Raw genomic sequence first — 24125 nt, forward strand, 5'->3', positions numbered from 1 at the left:
ATTGAACTTATATATGTATTTCTCATCTCTGTTATGATAACACAAATGTACTACAGCTGACACTATGATTAAGGCAAGAATGAGGCTGTGTTTATTTTTTAATTGATTCCCTACTGGGAAAAAGAAGACATATTAAAATATCTGAAATCCTAGCCACTCACTTTGATCCCCCATCCTCTCACTGCACTGCCCAACCCCTTTTACCTATTTCTCCAAACTTAACACTTAACATAACGTCCAATTAAACCTTATCACTACTCCAATAGATAGGCTTCTGCACATAGCTGCTGTGGTTCTGATTATGAAGTACAGTTCTTAGTTTCAGCACAATAATACATAAAACTTTAAACAGCTGCTACTCTCAAAAACACAATTTTCTTTAAATAGTGAGAGGTGTAATAGCAGCTTCAACTTTCACCATGGAGTTAGGTTGCTCAAAATAAATTAACAAACCTCTTTAGGTTCCTATTCAGGTAGAGCCTCTCAGGTCTATTTTAATAGCCTAAGATTGCTTGTAATACTGCTTTTATTCTATAAAATGCACTAAGTATACAATCATCATCAGGCCTTGGCTATCAGAAACAAGAATTACTTCTTAAAAATCCATGGACAAAATGACAGAAAATCAAATGAAAGAAATATACACTGATTTTTATGACATTTTAAACAAATTTGAAAGACATAATTATTCTTACCTGGAAGGTTTCCATCAGTTTCATCAGCACTAGGAAAACTAGCAACACTTGTAGAATCCGAAAGGTCCAAAAGTTTAGCACGCAATTGCTCAATATCGCTCTCTTTGCTAGCCAACTGCATTTGAAGCTCATTCCTATGTGTACATTCTTCTACCAATTGCTATTTTTGAAAAATATCAAGGTAATATAAATAATCAAGCTCAAATATTTTCCAACATTAAGCATTAACTGAAATATAAATAAGTAATCTAAATTGCTAATACTAAAAATTTACTGCAAACTTGGTGAATGTTGACCACCACAGATTTTGATACACTATAGAAATGTAATTTTTTTCTCAGTAATACATTGCTTAGATAAGCTCCTTTTCTCCTTGCTTTAAAAGAGTTTTTGTTTTTAAACTTAAGGCATCAAAAAAAAAAAAACAAGTTAAAGCAATGGAAAAATGCTTTTCTTTCTTCAAATGAAATAGTTTAAAAGGTATAGAAAACTTCTCAGGATGGTAAAACCATAAATGATGGAGTCAAAGCTTGGATCTAAGTCTGTTTAACACCAGACACCAGGCTCTCAATTTTGTGCTATTAATAAACCAGGAAGTATCGAAAAATCAGGCTTGAGATTTTGATTTCAGAAAAGTGAATCTTGACTAGAAAAAATAATATAGAATACTTCAAAACCTCTACCCCAATTATAATCAATATTATAACAGCCATATCCCAATTTCAGTCTGAAACCAAAGAGGCAAAACCTTGGTTGTCTCTGTCAAAATAGGTCCTCTGATCAAGCAGCTGCTAATGGGTAAAAATTACTCAAGATATAACAGGTAATAGAACATCTTTTCAGTTTTACAAGATCATGGTTCATATTAGAGTAATAATGACCAAACTGTGAAAAGTATAAACTAAAATACACATTTTTATACAAGAAAATGCAATCTAAATAAGACAGATAACAGGCATATACAGTAATAACAATTTAAGAAAATAATCCCACATGCACACACACAAATCTTACCGCTTGCATGTCATTCAGTTCCTTCTGATGTTTCACTACCATCTGGTTGAATTTTTCTCTTTCTTGGTTGAGTTCCAGTTGTAGCTTTCGATTTTCCTTTTCTTTCTTTCTCAAATCTTGTGTATTAGCTTTCTTTCTATCAATTTTAAAATCTTTTCGGTTCATTATTTCTGCCAGCTTGTTAACAGCCTATTCAAATATTAACATATTATTAATAAGGATCTACATGGTGGTCATCCAATTTAAATCTCTATTAAAAATGTATTTTTTCCTTCAAAATCGGGAAGCAGGACTTTTGTGTATGTGAAAATTAGGACAACCTAATGAAGGCTGGGATATGATAACTGGTAGCACAAATAACTAACACTAACTTATCTTACAATTCAAATACAAGACCCAGGAGCCTCTATTTGGTTAACACTGCAACCCAGTACCAAATCAGGAGTATGTTAGTCCCACTCTGATGTTAGGTTCTAGTACTAGCAAATAAGGTTTCTATGCCTTGGCCCCCTGCCTTTATCTTGTACAACTGTACAATATTACCAGACAAGTTAGCTTTCTTAATTGAAATTCTGTTTCACATTTTCTATAGTTAACAGGGAAAGAATTTACATTTGTTCTAATAACAAGCTTGAACCTATAAATCTTGGTTTTAGGAAAATGTGCACAAAGAACAATTATTAACTTTTTGAATATATGATACTCAAGTACAAAAACGTGGAAAAGGCTGAAAGCATGTATACCTGTGTTTTAAGGGTTCGTTCAGTACTGATATTCTTTTCAAAGGCAGCCTTAAGAATACTGATCTCCTCTTCCTTCTTCAATTTATATTCTGTCAACGAATTACATAAAATGTTATTTTATGGCTCAGGGGTGGGGAACCTGCGGCCTTGGGGCCACATGTAGCCTTCTGGATCCTTGAGTGCAGCCTTTTGACTGAATCCAAATTTTACAGAACAAATCCTCGAAGTTTGGATTCAGTCGAGGGGGCCACACTTGGGGATCTGGAGGGCCACACGTGGCCTTAAGGTCACGGGTCCCAATTTCTGCATTCCAAAATAACAATGTCCTTTATTATTTAAATTAGTGTATACTACATAGTAATTTTTAGTAACCTCATTAAGATAATTCTTAAAGCTACAGAAGTTATTTAACACATGAAAATAGGTATTTCAAAAACCTAACATACAACATAAATTGCTTAAAATCACCAAATTTGTTTTAACATTGAATTTTTAAAAACCCACATACCTTCCTCTGCCTTCCTCATTTTCTCAGTTAGCTCTTCATTTTCTTTTGTTAATAATTCAACATCTTTGCTTAGCATGCTATTCGTTTCTTCAAGCTAAACAAAGCACACAAAGGTTTAAGCTACAGCCTTTTTGCTATCCTTATATTTAAAGCAATAATCTTTAAAATAATACTTCACATTTTCCATAGATGAAGACAGGCAAGACATTGATTGCTGAACTACAGAAAATGCCTGGTTTCCAGTTTAAGATATATGGATACAATTAAGTCCAAAATATTTTAAAAATAATAGCTTCTAAAAACTTTTTCAGTATATGCACATATACATGTGATATGTATGAACGAAAGGGGAAAAATAACTAGACTGGAAACTATGAAATTTTTATTTAGTTCTAGATCTGCAATTAACCTACTATATGATTCAAGCGAGTCAATCTTTCTGGTCTCAGTTTCTTCATCTGAGCAATGATGATGCAAATGACAATAAGATATTTATTGATCAATTACTTTTAGCAATGTATTTATTAATCATTCTATCTATATTATTTCATTTAATTCTCATAACAATCATGTGGAATAGATATTATTATTTCTATTTTATAAATATATTATTTTTAATTTTAATTTTTATTTTTTTTGTGAGTCAGAATCTCACTCTGTTGCCTGGGCTAGAATGCTGCGGTGTCACTTAGCTCACAGCAACCTTAACCTCCTGGGCTCAAGCAATCCTGTCTCAGCCTCCTAAAGTAGCTGGGACTACAGGCATGCGCCACCATGCCTGGGTTATTTTTTTTTTATTTTTTTAATTTTTAGTTGCACTGCTAATTTCTTTCTATTTTTATCAGAGATGGGGTCTTGCTCTTGCTCAGGCTGGTCTTGAACTCCTGAGCTCAAGCGATCCTCCCACCTCAGCCTCCGAGAGTGCTAGGATTACAGGCGCGAATCACTGCGCCCAGTCTTTCTTTTCTTTCTTTTTTTTTTTTTTTATTGAGACAGAGTCCTCTGTTGCCCAGGCTAGAGTGCCGTGGTGTCAGCCTAGCTCACAGCAACCTCAAACTCCTGGGCTGAAGCGATCCTAGTGCCTCAGCCTCCTGAGTAGCTGGGACTACAAGCATGTGCCACCATGCCTGGCTAATTTTTTCTATATATATTTTTAGTTGTCCAGCTAATTTCTTTCTATTTTTAGTAGAGACGGGGTCTCGCTCTTGCTCAGGCTGGTTTCGAACTCCTGAGCTCAAACAATCCGCCTGCCTCGGCCTCCCAGAGTGCCAGGATTACAGGCGTGAGCCACCCGTGCCCGGCCCAGTCTTTCTATTAGATGAGAAATCTGAGGCTTAGAAAAGTTGAAGGAACTTTTGCCAAGACTATGTAACTTCTTAGGGGCAACGCTAGCATTTGAACCCAAGCCTGCCTATATGAGAGCACTTGATAGTAGCTTCAAAAGAAAAAATCTCTGTAACTCCCCTTTTTATCCCCATGATTCCATATAGACTACAGTACAAACCTCAGAATGGGTAATTATTTGGAGTATTGGTTTTCTTATAATGGATTTGTAGACTATCCAAAGAATTTCTCATCCCAAAATAGTTCCTCTGAATTTCACAGAATTCTGGCCCATAAAATCCATTTCAATGTATTAAGAGAATAAACGAATTTAAGCCATGTATTTCTTCACATGAAATATTAATATAACTAATAAGATTTACAGCCAGAAAGGAAAAAAGCTCAATGTATTGAATAAGAATTTTAATCATTAAAAATTGTTTTGGATTATATAAACTATTTTATACATGAATATAGAATGACCACTATGTATAAAGTAGAAATAAATAAACATGGCACCAAACACCCTAATACATTAAGATGTGATTTATTTCAATTTAAACCAATTTTAGTTATATAACTTACCTGACCATCACACTTACCCGACTAACAGCGTGATCTTTATCTGTAATCTCTTGTCTATTTCTTGAAGCAGCTTTCTTGCTTTCTTGGGTCAATTCAAAATACTGTTCTTCCAGAAGCCCTCGAGCCAACTGCTCAGACTCGGCTTTTGTTTCTGCGAGATCCAACTGAGTTGCAAGAGTTTCTCTGCAATAGATTTTTAAAAGAAATGGATATAAACAATTTCACTTCATTCTTTCAAATTAATCATATACTTAGAAACACAATTGTCTTTACATGATCAAAAGAACTAAGTATTTTATTGCTTAAAATAAACTTTGAATCCACTACCAACTTTCTATAAAAGCAATGAATTTAACCTCTCACATTTTGAAAAATTATATAAATGTAAAGAACTATTTAATCTTCTATATGCTATTGTGCTTAACTTAGAAAAGGTAATAAAGCAATAGCAAACAGTCTATTTCTGAAATGAATTTGCTGTGGATTTGGAATGGAAGGCAGCATGGCACAGTGTAAAAGTCACTGGCTGGTAAATCAGGAGGCTGAGGCTGGACCTTTATCTCTGTTCTATCATTAGCTAATTGGGTAGGTACACTGGGCAAGTTCCCGATTTAATCAAATCTGTAAAATGAGAGGGTTAAACTAAATTATCTGTGAGGTCCCTAGAAGGGACCTCTGAAATTCAATGAGATGATGAAACTTATAAAGAGATTTGCAAACCACTATAAACTATTCTAGGAATGCTCCTTGGAAACTGCACTTTAAAACTTCTCAGCATTGACATTCAGACCAGAACAAGATCACTCCAGTTTGCCTGTTCTTCCCATAAAGCCTCTTTTGGATAAGCTATCTTATCCAACTGTCACCATTGTATCCCCTGTAGACAGTACGTGCTCAACAAATGTGTTACGAGTAACTTCCATCTTCTATTTTCTAGTAAGGGAGTATTATGAATAAAATTTTCTTCCTCAAGCCTAAAGAGGGAGACATATAGTTACCACAAGAAAAGAATATTCACTCATTTATGCAACAACTATTTATTTGAATGTTTACTATGTGCCAAACACTGTTCTGGGAATTAAGGAATAGGAGGGCTGTCTGGAAAGTATCCAGCTATGCTACCGTTCTTGTTATATTAACAATGGCTGGATATTTTCCGAGTGGCCCTCGTAAAACAGTAACAAAGTTCCTGCTCTCAGGGAGCATGTATTAGCTGGGCCATATAGACAATTTAAAAAGTGAACAAGTAATATAGAGCATGCCACGGAGAATAATAAAAGATGAAAGGTGGAAAAAGCCATAAATATGGTCACTATTTTATTACAGGGTGGTCAAGGAGGCCTCTCTGCTAAGAGGACATTAGAGAAGAGATATGAAAGAGGTGAGCCATGCAGGTATCTGGGAATATAGTCTTTCAGGCAGAGGGAACATCAAATAAAAAATGCCCAAGGACATTCTGAATAAAGCTAATGTGAATATAGTGAGAGATGGGGGAAAGTTGTGAGATATGTTTTAAGAAAAGTGAGGAGAGAGAGCAACAGACATTGTAAGGCTTTCCAAGACAATACAGGGCTCTGGCTTTTACTCTGGTACTCTGATGTTTTAAAAAGATCATTCTGGCTGCTGTACTATGATCGGACAGTAGGCGGACACTGGCAGAAGCAGGGACACCTTAGGAGGCTACTGAAATGACAAAGATTGGAGAGGATGGCAGTTTGGACCAGGTCAGTAAATGGTACAAGTGGTGAGAAGTGATCAGATTCTACATATAATTTTTAGTTAGAGCTGGGAAAATTTGTGGATAGATTGCATGTAAAGTTGCTTTTTTTTTAAAGAAGAGTCTAAGATGACTCTAATAGAATTTCCAGCTACTGAAATGGGGAAGATAGGGAAGAGCAGGCTGGCAAAGTGAGGGAATCAGGACTTTTTGCAGACTTGTTAAATTTGGGATGCTTATTAAATACTCAAGCAGAAATGTTAAATAGACAGCTGGATATCCAAGACTGGAATTCAAGGGAGTACGTACTTGTACTCTGATGCTATTTAAAGCCAGGGTCTGGATGAGAACAAGGAGGGAGTAATCCCTTGGGCCCTCCAAACTCTAATGGTCTCAGAAATGAGAAGGGACAAAGGAGCAAAGGAGCTTGAGCGAGAGTAGCCAATTCAATAAAAGAAAAATAGTGTGCGGTGTCACAGAAGCCAAGTGAAGAAATTCTGTCAAGAGAATAATCAACTATGTTAAATGCTGCTATTAAATAAGGTGAAGACTTAAAACTTTCTATTGTCTTTAACTATCAGGAAGACCACAGCGACGTTGAGAAGAGTTGTTTTGTTAGAGTGATGAATGCAAAAGTCCGACTGGAGTAAGCTCAAGAGAGAATGGGAAAAGAGGACACAAGATATCGGGTATGTCACTTTTCAAGTACAAAAAGGAGAAAAATAGGATAGTGGCTGGAAGTGGATAATGTAGTTAAAAGAGGGTTATTTTTTAAGGAGATATCTAACTGTCTGTTTACATAACAATGAGAATGACTATAGAAAGGGAAAAATGATTTAAGAAAAATGAGAGAATTGCTGGAGTCATATTCTTAAGTAGACAAAAAGGGACGGGATAAAGGGGCTAGCATTAGACAAGAGCACATTTTGTTCACTTGTATCATCAGAAGGAAGGTAGGGTGTACAGGTACAGATGCAGATAGGCTAGTAGCTATGGTGGTGGGAGAGAACAGATGTTCTTTTCTGACTTCTAGGAGACAAGGCCATTATGTGTATGAGAAGGAGGGAAAGGCAGAGATTTGAGTAGAGAGATGTGAAATAGTTTCTTAGAAGGGCAGAGTAGTTAGTGCAGTAGGAAAAGATAGGCAATACCACCACCGTGAAGTCTATGAATACTAGGAGTGGTTCTGCTAGCTATTATAACACAGGGCTTCAGATCATGACATTGCTCTTGTCTGGGGTTACTGCTTTTCATCAAATTCAGATAAAAGTATCTAAGTTATACTTTAAAATACCAGAAAACCTTTTTATCCCACAATACATTTCTATCCCTACTTATGCAACTGTGCAAGAGAAAGCAAGAGAGAATGAGAAGGATCAGGGTAAAATTATCTGTGTCTACATTCTTCCAAACTTCCTTCACAACTCTCCACTATGAAAGACTTGTCTTTACTAATATTTAAGGCCAATCTCTCACCTTTATTCTCCAATCTCATCAAAGAATTAAAATTAGTAATAATTCCATATTCTTATGGATTATAAGATCATAAACTGTGGTTTTGTTCTTGTTCACTGCTAAAATTTTCTGGCTCATAGAAAGTGCGCAGAAATTCTATTTATTTGAATGAATGAACAGATGTGCAACTCTTTCCATTTCGATTTTCTTCTCATGCCCCATTTAAATATGCTCAAATTTATGCTATCATTAAAAATAAAAGGCTTTCCTTCACATTCTCTTCCAGCTACCATTATAACTCCTTGCCATAACAGCCAAATCTTTCGAATTTTTAAATTTAACAAATATTTGCTGAGCAACATAATGTTGAAGGTACAATTCTAGGTACCAAGTGTGTAGAAATGAATTAGAGCCAAGAACAAAACATTTGAAAATTCCTTTTGCCATAAAGCTTAAGTTCTAGTGGAAAGACAAAAACAATAAATAAAACAAGTAAGCAAATTCTGTAATATATTAGGAAGAGATAAATAAAAATAAAACAAGGAAGGATATATGAACTGGGCAGCAAGATAGTGGGGTGGAGTGAGGATGTTTGCGATTTTACAAAGGGTATTCAGGGACAGCTTCTCTAAGATGATGTTTAGACCTAGACCTACAGAGGGTGAAGGAGCAAGCCATGTAGCTATTTAGAGGAAAATATTCCAGGCAGAGGGAAGACCAAGTCCAAACGCCTTGAGGCATGAAAGTATGTGAATGGTTTGCTGAATTGTAAGAACACCAGTGAGGCTGTTGGATATACTCTGTCTCTAGTTCCACCCTTCTCATTCGTGTCTCAATCCACATTAATCTAGTATTCTCATCTCTACTTAGGAACTATTCTCACGAAGATAATGAACGACCTTAAATATAAATATGATGGGCAACTTATTTTTTACTTGACCTTTCTGAATATTTGGTACTTTAAATCACTTTCTTTCCTAAAATATTCTACTCTTGTAGCTTGTAGCTTTTGTGATACCCTACTCTGATTTTCTCTTTTATTACTGGTGACTTCTTACTTTCCCTTTCTGTTCCCATTCCTTAAAAGTATACAAGCTAGTAGTCTTTCTTCAGCCCTTGTGTCTCCTGATCCTATAGTAGGGGTTACAATTGCTGCCGGGGAAGATCAAATGAGTCCACAAAAGTGTCCCCCTCACCTCCTGCCAGATATACACACACACTTCAAACAGTTTTGGGTCAACATTTTACAACAATATAGTATGGAGTAGATTGGGTGCCTCCTCACAGTGAATTGCACAAACCTGGGATTGCATATTACACTATGAATACTACACAAATGGTAGGCAACAGACTATGATTACTGTCACAGAGAATAACCAGGAAAGGTAGCTTTGTGTCTACTTTAGACTCCAATTAAGTATGTTATCTAGCTCTGAAACTTGGTCACCAAATTAATATGTTGATACCTGTTGTGATGCTAAAATTTATGGTACTATACAGCTCCAAAATAAATTATTGTCAGTTTTGTGCCTTAAATATTTTCTTTTTGCTTGTTTGGTTTTTTCTGAGATGGGGTCTCACTATGCTGCCCAGGCTGGTCTCTAACTCCTGGGATCAAGCAATCCTCCCACCTCAGCCTCCAAAAGTGCTGGGATTAGAGGTGCAAGCCACTGCACTCAGGTGTTTCTTTTTTTTTTTTTCTTTCTTTTTTTGAGACAGGGTCTTGCTCTGTTGCCTAGGCCAGACTGCCTTGGCATCAGCCTACCTCACAGCAACCTCAACCTCCTGGGCTCAAGCAATCCTCCTGCTTCAGCCACCTGGGACTACAGGCGCTCATCACCACGCCCAGTTAAGTTGTTGTTTCTATTTTTGGTTGCTGGGCTAATTTTTTCTCTTTTTAGTAGAGACAGGGTCTGGCTCTTGCTTAGGCTGGCCTTGAACTCCCGACCTCAAGCGATCCTCCCGCCTCAGCCTCCCAGAGTGGTAGGATTATACGCATGAGCCACCATGCCTGGCCTCCCAGGTGTTTCTTAAATACTTTTATCAACTTAATCAATGCGATCAAGGCAACTTAATCCCAAAAGAAATACAATTAATACCAAGGTATTATGATACTTAATTTTTAATCAAGTCAACATTGTTAAACAGTGAAAAGTCTAACCTAAATTTACTTACAAAACTGTTTAAAATGAATTTAAGGCTGGGCACAGTGGCTCATGCCTATAATCCCAGAACTTTGGGAGGCCGAGGTGGGTGGATTGCTTGAGGTCAGGAGTTCAAGACCAGCCTGGGCACCACTGCCAGACCCTGTCTCTACAAAAACTAAAAATTAGCCGGGTGTGGTGCCATGTGCCTGGAGTTCTAGGAGGCTGAGCTGAAACGATCACTTGTGCTTTGTGAATTCAAGGCTGTAGAGAGCTGTGATTGCACTACTGCACTCCAGCCTGAGTGACAGAATGAAACCCTGTCTCTTAAAATAAAAAAAATTTAAAATAAAAGTTATATTTTCCAACAAAAAGTGAAGAAAGAACAATAAAAGTGAAACATCTCCATTTTGCAACACCTTCTGTATTAAGGATCTAACATTGAGTGTTAATGGTTGTTAACAACTCAAAGAAGCAACCAGACATTACAAGATTATACATGAAGTAGTTTTTCCCTACTACAAATGAGATTTGAATTTGATTAAGCCACTAGATCAGGAATGTCCAATAAAACTTTCTACGATGATAGAAATATTCTGTATCTGTGCTATCCAATATGCTAGACACTAACCACATGTGACTATTGAGCACCTGAAATATGGCTAGTGCATCTGAGGAATTAAAGTATTAATTTTATGTAAATTAATTTAAATTTACATTTAAATGACTACATGAGACCAGTGTCTAGCATATTGAACAGAGCAACTCTCAATTTAACTACTGATCTGCAGGAAACAAGAAGGGGGAAATGTTCAACTAACTATGGAAATGAGATCAGCAAAATCACACCTGAGGGAACCTCTATAGGACAAAAGATCTAGTTTCTTCAACAAATAAATGTCAGGATAGTGATTACTCTTATGGTGGGGAGGAATGAAGGCATTATTAGGAAGTGGGATAAAGTGGGCTTCTGAAATGCAAAGCAAGGTTCTTTCTTGTTCACGGGCAGTGGTTATAATGATAGTTGTTATATAGTTCATAAAACTGTATTTGTTTTGCTATTTTCTGTATTTGCATCAATAGTTAAAATTTTAGAATTTCCTTCAAAAGTGGTAAAATGTAAAGAGCATACAACAATGTCAGAAAACTAATTCCAGTGTCTGTTCTAACACTATCTAGCCCAGCTGTATCAATCTTTGTGGGCCTGGCAGCTCAATTCTAAAATGAGGTTGTTAAATTTAAATAGCTTTATAAGGTTTTCTCCTTCAAAGGTCCTAAACACATTTGATGAAAATTAACCAGCATGATAATACTAAGAGGAAGACCTTATATACCTTTATCTAACTTAAAAATAATGATCTGTGAATACAACACAACTTACTTATATATAAATTATTTACATACAAATTGAGGAAAGACCCTTGAAAACAATTAATTGTCAAACAATTTTTTGTCACAGTTTAATGAATCTCTGTGCCACCGCTAGTATTGATTTATTGCATTGTTTCTTCACCATAAAGATAAATTTCAGCCTATTCTGATTTGTTCCGAATTAGCCCAATAAACTGTGCTATACCATTCCCACCAGAAAAATGGCACGCCTACTCACTATTTTAAACTTAAGAATGCCTGTTGTATTGATTCTTGTTCTAAAGTAAAATGGACATACTTTTCATTTTGCAGTTCCTGTATTTTCTTTAAATTTTCTCTGTTTTTTTCTTCAATTTCTTCTTTAAGTTCTTTTACCTGGGTTTTATAAAGTGTCTGCAAAACAAATGGTAAGAAATAACTGTTTATAGTGGGTTAAAAAATGGGTTGGCAGTTTCTTATAAAGTTAAAGAATTAACATATGACTTAACACTTCCACTCCCAAGTATTTATCCATGACAAACGCAAATGTATGTCCACACACAGTCTTATACATGAGTTTTCATTATGGCATTATTCACAGCAGGTCCAAATTATAAACAACCCAGATATCCATCAACACATGGGTTAAAAAATTGTGGTATATCCATACTACTTAGCAATGAAAAGGAATGAACTACTGATAAATACAACATGATAAATCTAAAACATATTATGCTGAGTCAAAAAAACCAGGTACTAAAGAAAAAGTACATACTGTGTGAGTCCATGTATATGAAATTCTAGAACAAGTGAAAATAATCAATAGTGACAGAGAGCCAATTAGTAATTGCTTGTGGACAGAAGACGGTGGGTAAGATTGACTTCAAAAGGGCACAAGAGAACTTTCTGTAGTGAAGGAAATGTTGCACGTGTTGATTGCAGTGGTGGCCCCACAGGTTTACACACTTATAAAAATTTATTGACCTTAAAATAGGTATTACTGACACTTACTGAATCTTAAAATAGGTATTAATATAATTTATTATATAGAAATTATACCTTAATAAAATGTATTATAAATTACATTATTTCGGAAAATATTATAAAGAAACTTAGCAATACTACTAATTTAGAAGTTAGATCAATTCTTGAAATGAACAATGTTAGAAAAATCACTTCCCTTTTGGTAAGTGGATGGAGTGGATGGTTTAGAGACAGAAGAAACATATACAAGATATATCAAATATTCTGTTAACATATCAATAATATATACTTATTATAGAACAATGGTTCTTAGAAAATTCACTAAGTTTTTGCCAACTCTGTGAACAAATATTTAACAGATCAGACTCATACTGTATTAGCTGCTGAAGTTGTAAACTTTCAGTTCTGATGTCTAATACTTTGTCTTTTTAAACTACTCTTTTTAGTTTAAAAGATGAGAAGGAAAAAAATAGGAAGCGTCAGCAAATAGCTGTGGAGAAATACTTTTATACTGTACACTTAATTATTCCTCTAAGAAACAGCACTTCTCTAAGGGAAAAATACATAAATTCTATGGGAATGCAAATGAAGGAAGAGTGAAGACTTGCTCTAGTTTTAAGTATTTGTAATTTCTAAAATTAAATAATCCATTTTGCCTTTAGGACCCAGGTTCTCATCTCTTCTCTTTGACTTCAAATACTGAAATTTATGTAAGTAATCAATGACAGAATAAAAAGAAAAATAATCTGATCTGAAAACTCAGATTAAAGACAAATCTCACATTTGGTTCTTAACAGCTTATCAAATTAAACGCTATGTAACCATATCCTCACAAGCAATCAACAATCAACTAAGAGGTCAAGTTTTATACAGTATTATCTCCTAGAGGCAAATCAAGAATCCATAGGAACCATCACAATCATCTGACATCCATCCAAACACCTGGAGACACTGAATGATTACTCTGTGGAAGCGTACGGACAGTAAGTGTATAGGATACTACAGACCACTCTGCAGAAATTACTAGTATGCACTTTGAATAGTTAAAGTTAATATACATTCAGGCAAAGATTTTTCAATACCAAAAATTTTTTTTAAATTTAAAAACATATAAAATGATGGCCTCATAATAAGCTAAGAAAGAAAACAGACAAAAAATAGAAAGTCACCATGTTTATTACAAGATGAACAGAGTCGTTTGAAAAAGAATCACAGTAGGCATAAAGGGATCTAAATACTTTGTTTTACGTCAGGTTTTGAAAGTCTATATGTTAAAAATGATTCTCACTTACCGAGAAATATTGCTCAGCTTCAAGCTGATCTTGTAGTTCTCGCATCTGTCCTTCATTTCCTCTATATTGCCTTCAAATAAAAGGAAAAATAGCAAATAAATGTTAATGTTTATACTAGACTTCACATTATTCTTAGTTTGTTAAAGTTGCTAAAATAAAAAAAGGTTTACTAAAATAATGTTTGGTTTTAAAAAAACATACTTCAATAAGAGGGGAAAGCAAGAACAATAAATTGATAAAGGAAGAGGAATGTAGATAAAGAGACAACTGTATGTATCTAATACACACGTAAACACAACTCACATAGAGAAGAACAAACTCGAAAAGACAGAGAAACACTATGCAACCCAAAGACACAGACTTTCAGGGATTAATAATTTATCTGCAGCCACTAGGCTTTCACATTAGATAGTAGTAGCTTTGTATTTTCAGTAACTAAAAAGGAATGTGGGAAAAAAAAGGCATGTGTGGTTGATATGAAGTAGATAACAAATGTCCACTGAATGATGAGTAAGTTATTGTGGGAGAAGAAAAATATAAAAAACATTACTTGGTGAAAATGGTAGCTCTAAAAGGGGAAAAGAATTTCACCAGTATAAACCCAACTTAATCAAAACTAACAATTTTATCCAAGAATCACTGTGTTGTAAATGAAGCTGGCAAGTGAAGATATCATAAAACAAATTTGGAGGAAATAAAAACGTATGACTTGGTACAAGATATACTCATCTCTTACATTAAATTTTTTGAAACATGTCCTTGTACAAATTCTGAAAGCAATACTGACACATTGCTTTGTATTCATTTCATGTAAGCAGGCATATCACATCTCAAATGTAATAGAAAAATAAAAAACACACTTTACATTCTGAGATGAACCAAAGAAACAAAACAAAACAGAGTCACCATGTCTTATTTTAGTCTCTTAAAAACATAAAAAGTCAGCAGCCTTGATAATCTCCTTTTTGTATCCCTTTAAATATTTCTATTTTTTATTTAGTGAGCTGGTCTTTCCAAAGCCCGAACTCCCTTGCAAACTTTCCTTGCAAGCAAATTCTTTTATTTCTAAATTCTTTTTCCTATCTTTGTTTCACAAACTCTAAGTACATAAATCTGTACACACATAAAATATCAAACACATAAGCCACTGCCGAACACAAAAAAGAAAGAAATCACAACGTTATTTTCAAGACTTACTTTGTAAGCTGAGCTAACTCAAATTCTAATAACCTCTTTGCTTCCAATAAAGTATTTATTTCCTGTTTCATCTGCTTTTCTAAACCCTTTAAATTGTCTGCCTCAAACGCTTGAGTCTTCAGTTCACTTTGTAACAACAGTCGCTTATTTGATTCCTGCTCCAATTGCAGGGTTAGATTCTTAACCTATGAATGAGAAAAATAATTGGGATCTTAAATCTCATTAATAATTTATTAGACATTATTTTAAAGAATACTCACCAAATCACAAGTACATTATAATTCATTATACTAATAGAAAACATTAGTGTTCTAAAGAGTATCTATTATTCTATATGTTTATTACTGAAGATTTACTATTGTGTCAAATTATATCAAATTTCAGACATGAGATCACTTAGAAAAAAAAAAAATCTGGTTTCTTTCTACTCCAACCAGCATGGAAATTTTGGAGTTCATACGAAGTAATCATAAAAGCTACTTTTAGCTGGGTGCAGTGGCTTGTGCCTGTTAGTCCCAGCTACTCAGAAGGCTGAGGTGGGAGGATGCCTTGAGGCCAGGAGTTCAAAGCTGCAGTGAGCTATGATCATGCCTATGAATAGCCACTGCATTCCAGGCCTGGGCAACATAGCGAGACTCCATCTCTATTTCAAAAAAAAAAAAAAGACAGGCACAGTGGCTTATGCTTATAATCCTAGCACTCTGGGAGGCCGAGGCAGGAAGATCACTTGAGGTCAAGAGTTCGAGACCAGCCTGCTCAAGATGCCAGACCTCTGTCTCTACTAAAAAATAGAAAAAAATTAGCTGGTGGTGCACACCTGTAGTCCCAGCTACTGGGGAGGCTGGGGCAGGGGGATCGCTCCAGCCTAGGAGTTTGAGGTTGTAATGAGCTATAATCATACCACTGCACTCTAGCCCTGGTGATTCTGTCTCTAAAAAAAAAAAAAAAAAAAAAGGAAAGAAAAAAGCCACTTTTTGGGGGACATTCCAAAGGGGTATTTAAATTTACTTGTTCGTTCATAAATGTTTATGTGCTCTAGTCTACAACCCTCTAAAGCTTACATAACAAATTGAATGTATATTTAATTCAATTCAACAATTATTTATCAAATGCTTTTTAGGTATTGGGATCAATGAACTCAAAGTTCTTACAATGGTTTACAATGCCCTTCGTGATCTGCTTTCTACTCTTTAATCCTATCATCGTCCATTCTCTAGAATCCAATATTCTTCAGATCCTCAAATGCAATAAACTCTCCCTCACTTCACGGTTCTTGCACAAGCTATTCCTTCTGTTTTTACCTCTTTATCTATTCATTCTTTAGCTCTTAACTTAAATGTCACACCCTTAGCAAAGCCTTCCTTAACTCCTCCCCAATGCGATTAGTCATACACTTCCGATTATTTGTCGTGGTTGTAATTATTATTTTAATATCTTTCTCTCTTGGCTGTCAGTTCCCATAAAGTCAAGACCATACCTATACCTTATTCACCTCAGTAACCCCAACTCCTAGCACAGAGCCAGGCAAATCATAGATGGTCAAAAATTATGTTTTTAAAATGACCAAATATTATCTTTCAAATTTTGAATATACAATGAAAATTGCATGCTGCTTCTAACAGGTATCTCTAAACTCTCTTCTTTCTAGTACATTCTATATACCACTGTCAGATTAATTTTCCTAAAAGAATATTTTCGCTCATACTTCTCATGCAAGTTTTAAAAAGTATCCATACTTTGACCCCCAAGTTTCTCCCTTGACTACTCAACATGTCTCCTCTTCTCTGGTCAGATTAAGTTCTTTTTTGTCCCTACTTACCCATCTTCTTACCCACTTAATACCCACTGTTACCCATACCTTTATTGATAATATTCCCTCTACCAAGATAAGCTCTGAGTCTCAAACTATCACCTTCTGAGGTCTTACTCAACCTTTAAAATCTAGGTAATGTCCTACCCCTCCTTGTGAAGGCTTCTCTACATTCAATCTTAGAAATAATTTTTAAAATACATATACTAACTACCAGGATATAATGGCATTTTATCTTTTTATTAACTGTTTTATAAATGTGTATGCCATGCTTTCTATCAATCTAAGCCAGTAAAGATTGCAGTTTAACACTTTTTAAAATCTACGAGCAATACTCTTTCTTTGGGATTATAGGACACCTTATAATAAAGAGTTGTTTTTTTTAAAGGAGATGGTCAGTTTCTTCAGGGGAGGAACTATGACACTTCAATATAATTGTACTGTCATACTGCAAAATAGTATAGACCCTAACAGGGTGTTTAATAACTATTCGAAGATGAAAATTCTAGGTGTTAGGATGATCAGACAGTAGTGAACATAGATACATGTGGGTTATTTCAAATCTCCTCCATGGTGTTTAAATTACAAATAACTCTTCATCATAACGTAAGATTGTTTCTCTTTTAAAGATAAACAAATTCAGTACTATTTTTCTTACTTCATCCTCCATCCTTTCTTTATTTTCAGTCAAATGCTCTAGCTTCTGCTGAGATTGTTTCAGATCAACATCTAGCATGGAACATTGTTTCTCAATCTGAACAACTCTATTTTCAGCCTTCTCTCGAGCTTCTCTCTCTTCCTTCAGCTTTTTTTCCATCTCTGTGAAAGCAAAAAGTTACATTTAAAGAAAGAACATTTTAATATATTTCACTTTACATGGGCTGTAAATTGGTTTCAAACGTCTCTATTGTTTTTATCCTGGGACTCTATCAGAGCTATTAATTATAGAAGTTCTCACATTATTTGAATTATTTGTGTAGTAGAAATTTCTACAATAAGGGAGTTATAAAATAAAATCTTCTAAATCCAGCCTTTCCCAATGATACGAAGAGCACCTAAAACTGGAGAGATAAAGAAATGGCATAGGAAGCTTGAGAAGATAAATAAAAGTATGGGAGAAGAAACTGTTGACATATAAAAAAAACTGACAGCCCAACTGAGGTTGAAAATAATGCACCCATTTATCTGAAGTGAAGAAAGTGGCTGGTTGGTCTGAACTAGGGTTGTGTTTCGAGATGTAATACAGTAGAAATACAAAGGAATGAAGAAATTGAGGGTGCAAAGCAAGAAAGCAAATGAATTAACAGTGAGGTCTGGAATGGATCAGGGAGAAAAACCAAGGAAAGGGCTGAAAAACTGGGAGAAAACAGATTCTACAAACTTTTATAGGGAATAAAGGGTAGCAGAGTGAGGGAACTAGAAGGTGAAATTGTGATTTAAAACAATAGAAGGCATTAAAAAAAGGGCACCTTTTTCCTAGATTATAATTTCTATGTGCTATATTCCTATAAAATGAAGTTTTGATTAAAAATATATTTTTATAGTCATTATTTAAAACCAATTTGTAAAAAATACTGAAACCAACACTTACCACACATTGCAACAGACTTTGCCTCTTCAATAGATTGATGTTTGTCAGTTAAACGAGCTTTGGTTACTTTGTGTTCATTTACCTCTTGTTCTAATCGTTGTTGTAATGATTTAAGTTTGTAGTTTAAATCTATCTCTAAATTATTCTTTTCCTGTGAAATGGGAATGAGAGTCATGTAATAAGCTATGCAAAAGGCATGTTATTAAATCTTACATCTAATAATCCATGAGAAATAAATGTCCTACTTTTAAAATCATAATCAACACATATAACTAAAAGCAAACTATCACCTTTACTTTACCCCCTTCCCTTCTCATTTGAATCATTAACCACGGCTGATGGCACAGCAAGGTTGTACTGGTGGACAGTTCACCGATAGGTTCAGAAATGCACAGGACAATTTTTCAGTTTATTTTATTTTTGCTGCACTTTAAAAATATATTAAATTATTTTTATCAACATTTGCATCTAAACCCACATTTACTTTGACTAAAAAAAAAAAAAAAAAAAACCAAACCCACAAAGCATCCCATGGTAAGTCACTGAGATGGGAAGGGAGACCAAGTCAAAATATATTCCATTTCTGTTTGGGTACCTCTTCTACTCTTCCTTCTTTTATCCTATGTCCACATTTACACAAGTTAGGCCATCACAAACTATTCTCATTGCCACAAAACGTGTCCAAAGGACAAGATAAGTAGTGGTGTTTCTGATAATTTATCTGAGGTTTTACGTAACCGCTGACATTTCAGGGAGGCACTGAAAAAGTGAGAGTTAGATGTGTATATTATTTGTTTAGTCCTTTTCCTTAGTAAGGGATGTAACAGAGGATAACCAATGAAATTTTTGATTGTTAAGAAAATTCTAAATGCAAAGGCCAGTCACTTTATGCACTTTTCTATTTTGAAAACTCTTACCAACAAAACAGAACAAGTATGCATGGTCTACTATATATTGATCCCTTGTTTTTCTTTTCCATAATGTCTATAGTAAGGTCCAGCACCTTCATCTTACCCATGTACAAAGAAAATGGGGAAAAAAATTCTTTTTGAAAAGGTTATTTCCAAAACCAAAGCAATTTGTGATGATCTGTTAACATCAAACATCTAATGCTCTCTAGGGTAAAAACAAACAAAAATAACACAAAACCAAACCCTAAATAAGACACACATATATCTCCAAATATCAACTGACCAAACATAAAAACTTTTAGAAATGTAACTACATAAACATTAAGAATGAAAGCTATTTTATAAAACCACCTTGTCATCTTAGGTAACTCAGTAAATACTATCTCATAATTAGTACATGTTAAATCATTTACCTTTTCTGAATGATTAAGCATGTCTTGAGCATCTTTTCTTTCTCCTTCCACTCTTTCAAGATTATGTTTGAGATGTTTCACCTCCTCTTGCAAAGATGTAATTCGAGCTACCAAGCAAGAAAGAAGTTCAAGTCCATAGTCACTGAAAGAAGTCTTTTTGTTCAGTGTGACCATTTAGTTTTTTTAAAAAATGTATTAAATTTCCTGATAAGATAAAATTTATTAAGTGTTTTCTTGGTAGGTTACATAATAAACACAATATACAGTAATAAAAATATTAATGCTAATTGTATATCCTCTACTGCATGTTTCTTATTTTACAAGTGGCCAAAGAGATAAAGTCTCAGCTTGGGCGAGAAACCAGATCCAAGTCCTTATTGAGTGCTCTCTCCTACCATGTTAAAGGTGAGACCCTTTAGTCAATTAAGGCACGTATTTATTAAGTGCCATGTATGTGCCAGACACTCTGCAAAGTGTTTAATAAAATTACATTTAAACTTACTGGAGTCAAACTTCATTTTTATAGAAAACTAAGTTTTAGGAATTCAAGTCTCTAACAAAGCTTAGTTTTTTGTTTTTTTTTTTTTGAGACAGAGTCTCACTCTTTTGCCTGGGCTAGAGTGAGTGCCGTGGCGTCAGCCTAGCTCACAGCAACCTCAAACTTCTGGGCTCAAGTGATCCTTCTGCCTCAGCCTCCCGAGTAGCTGGGACTACAGGCATGCGCCACCATGCCTGGCTAATTTTTTCTATATATTTTTAGTTGTCCGATTAATTTCTTTCTATTTTTAGTAGAGGCGGGGTCTTGCTCTTGTTCAGGCTGGTTTCGAACTCCTGAGCTCAAACAATCCGCCCGCCTGGGCCTCTCAGAGTGCTAGGATTACAGGCGTGAGCCACCGTGCCTGGCCTCAAAGCTTAGTTTTAACTTAACCTGAGGCTCAGGCCATGCAACGGTAGCAGCTCGTATATTTAGTAACTGCCTCCTCATTAAAATATGCATTAACCTTATAGGTTTTAAATGCATAAGTAATTAACAAACACACAAATTCAATACATGTATAATCCAACTTAAACAAACATAATAATAATTATATTGTCTAGCTCAAACTTAAGTCTCTATTTTCATACTTTGTGATCCAAGGTGGCCTAGGATTTGACAGAGGATTGGATGAAGCACCCTGAAGGACCAGGAAAAATTCTTTACTACTCAAAGGACAGTTTAACTTATTGTACTTGCCCCAATCTCAAATGTACTCTATCAACCTCCTGTATTTTAGTATTTCTAAAGCAGTTGTTTAATAAACAAATGAATATTAAATCTTCAGCACCTGATAATGCTTATCTGCCAGACCAGTTCTAGAATCTAGGGAAAAATAAAATAATTTTATTCACACACATGATAATATTATTTTTGTGTTAGAATATGTTCATGTAGGAGAAAGAAACACCTGCCAGTTTCTTTCAAATGACCAAAATAAAAAGTATGTGTGTGTTTGTATGGACAGAGATAAAGCAGATGTGCCAAAATGTTTAAATGTTGAAGTGCTATTTAAAAAATTGTTCCTCCGGTATTTATAATAACAGGTTTTGAAAATCTGTACAAAGATAGCAAATTCAGATTAAGCTTTGAATTTTTCATGTAGAAAAAGCTTAGTATAAACCAACTCCTAAGAAGACAAGGTAATAAAAATGTATGTGTTGAATACATTACAGATTCCTAACAACCGTATGAAAGACACATTAAGTATATTTTCTTCATTTACTCTATATCTAAAAAGACACACTGGGAATAAACCATAACTTGTCTGTGTAATACATGAAAAAAGAGAAGCTAAATACACGAAAAATAGAAAAACAGTGGAAGACGTAAGAACCAAAACATGAGGTATCATAACCTAAGTGGATTAAAACAACAAAGCTTCTAAAAGCTAATAGAGGATAATAACTTCATAATCTATTCCAAAATTTCTATAGGCCACACTAGATACAGAACTAACCATTAAAGAAAAACTAGGCCACGTCAAATATGGGAAATTAAGGCCTCCCATTTATCCAAATCAGCATTAAAGAGTGAAAAGGGTTCCACTGCACAGTAGGGTGACTACAGTTAGTAACATATTGTATATTTCAAAACAGAGGATTTTGAATGTTCTCTTCACAAAGAAATGGTAAACATTTGAGGTGATGGATATGCTGATTGCCCTAATTTGATCATTATATCTTATATACATGTATAAAAGCATCACACTATATCTCACAAGTATGTACAATCATTATGTGTCGATTAAAAATAAAACTTAAAAAAAAGTAAAAAGGCAAATCACAAAGTGGGAAAAGACAATTGTGATACATATATTTGTAAAGGAGAAATATCTAGGATTTAGCATAAAAATCTCATACGGACCAATAATAAAAAAGGCAAACAACTCAATAAAAAAAAAGGGCAAAAGACTTGAGGAGCACATCACAAGCAGCCAATAAACACATGATAAGTTGTTCAATCTTAGATGTCAGGGAAATGCATATTAATCCACAAGGAAATACTATTACATACCACCAGATTGACTACATTAAGACTGACAATACTTAGTAAGGATGAGTATTATCCTTGAGGATGTGGAGCAACTAGAGCTCTCATACTGCTAGTGAATATAAATTTGTGCAGCTATACCTTGAAATACCTGGAAGTATTTACTAAAGGTAAATATATATATGCCCTATGACCCTGCCACTCCTGGGTACTGGGTATAGACCCAATAGGAAGTACATGTAAGATTACCAAAAAATATATACAAGAAAGTTTGTATCAGCACTATTCAAAATAGCCCCCAAATGGAAATAATCAGAATCTCTATTCCCACAGAATGATTGGTAAGTAAATTGCAGTGATTATATACAGTAAATGGAATACTATAAGCAAGGAGAAAGAACAAACTACTGCCATATACAGTAATACAGAAGACCCTCACAAATATGTTGAATGAAATAAGCCAGATACAAAAGAGTGTGTATTGCTTGATTCCATTTATAAAAAGTTCAGAAACAAGAAGAACTAATTTATGGTGTAAAAAGTCAGAACAGTGAATATTTAGGAGGGGGGAAAAGGTTAGTGACTGAAAGGAAGCCCAGGGGACTTCTGGGTTGCCGGTAATGTTCAATTTCGTGATTTGGATTCTTATTAATGTGGTTGTGTTCATGCTGTGAAAATTCCTCTAGATGTTCATTTTTGATTTGCTGTATTTTATTATGTGCATATATGTTAAGTTTCAGCAAAAAAAAAAGCCAAAAAAAAACCCCCGAAAACCGAAAAAAAACTCACTTAAATCTAAGTATGGGCCAGGCACAGTGTCTCATGCCTATAATGCTAGCACTTTGGGAAGCTGAGGATGAATGAAGGATCACTTGAGGCTGGGAGTTTGAGACCAGCCTGGGCAATAGTAAGACCTTGTCTCTACAAAAAATAAAAAAAGGGCCGGGCGCGGTGGCTCACGCCTGTAATCCTAGCTCTCTGGGAGGCCGAGGCGGGCAGATTGTTTGAGCTCAGGAGTTTGAAACCAGCCTGAGCAAGAGCGAGACCCCGTCTCTACTAAAAATAGAAAGAAATTAACTGGACAACTAAAAATATATATAGAAAAAATTAGCAGGGCATGGTGGCGCATGCCTGTAGTCCCAGCTACTCGGGCTGAGGCAGTAGGATTGCTTGAGCCCAGGAGTTTGAGGTTGCTGTGAGCTAGGCTGATGTCACGGCACTGTAGCCAGGGCAACAAGAGTGAGACTCTGTCTCAAAGAAAAGGAAAAAAGGAAAGGTCACATATTGTAAGACGCCATTATATATGAAATATCCAGAACAGATAAATTCAGAGACAGAAAGGAGACTGGTGTTTGCCAGGGGCTAGGTGGAGGGGAAAATGGGAAGGAACAGCTTAATGGATATAGGGTTTACTTTTGTGATAGTGAAAATGTTCTGGGACTAGATAGAGGAGGTAGCTGTACAGCATTTTGAATGTACTAAACGCCACTGAATTGTATTACTGTATTTTGGTTTTTTTTTTTGAGACAGGATCTCACTCTGTCACCTAGGCTGGAGTTGCGTGGTGCGATCACAGCTCATTGTAGCCTTGAACTCCGGGGCTTAAGTGATCCTCCTGCCTCAGCCTCTGCAGTAGCTGGGACTACAGGCACGTGCCACCACACCAACTAAATTTTTTATTTTTGTAGAGATGACATCTTGCTTTGTTGCCCAGGCTGGTCTCAAACTCCAGGCCTCAAGCAATACTTGCACCTTGGCCTTCCAAAGTGCTGGGATTACAGGCATGAGCCACTGCACTTGGCCTGTATTGTACACTTTTAAATGGTTAATTCTTTGTTATATGAATTTCACCTCAATAAAAAAATA

General features: G+C 35.2%; 1 protein-coding gene across 1 annotated transcript in view; it reads right to left on the reverse strand.

Annotated features, from left to right (window-relative positions):
- ROCK1 (Rho-associated, coiled-coil containing protein kinase 1) overlaps positions 1 to 24125 on the reverse strand; it is a 182152-nt gene that overhangs the window by 17959 nt on the left and 140068 nt on the right. Inside the window, exons 17-27 of the mRNA XM_012652083.1 lie at positions 19733 to 19839; positions 18409 to 18559; positions 17476 to 17636; positions 15008 to 15192; positions 13811 to 13880; positions 11854 to 11948; positions 4886 to 5051; positions 2961 to 3054; positions 2453 to 2541; positions 1710 to 1898; positions 696 to 855 (exon numbers count right to left, since the gene is read on the reverse strand). Of these exons, the coding sequence (XP_012507537.1) occupies positions 696 to 855; positions 1710 to 1898; positions 2453 to 2541; positions 2961 to 3054; positions 4886 to 5051; positions 11854 to 11948; positions 13811 to 13880; positions 15008 to 15192; positions 17476 to 17636; positions 18409 to 18559; positions 19733 to 19839 (1467 nt within the window). The remainder of the gene's footprint in view (positions 1 to 695; positions 856 to 1709; positions 1899 to 2452; positions 2542 to 2960; positions 3055 to 4885; positions 5052 to 11853; positions 11949 to 13810; positions 13881 to 15007; positions 15193 to 17475; positions 17637 to 18408; positions 18560 to 19732; positions 19840 to 24125) is intronic.

The sequence above is a fragment of the Propithecus coquereli genome, unplaced genomic scaffold, assembly GCF_000956105.1.
Source record: "Propithecus coquereli isolate 6110/MARCELLA unplaced genomic scaffold, Pcoq_1.0 Scaffold38, whole genome shotgun sequence".
Lineage (NCBI taxonomy): Eukaryota > Metazoa > Chordata > Mammalia > Primates > Indriidae > Propithecus > Propithecus coquereli.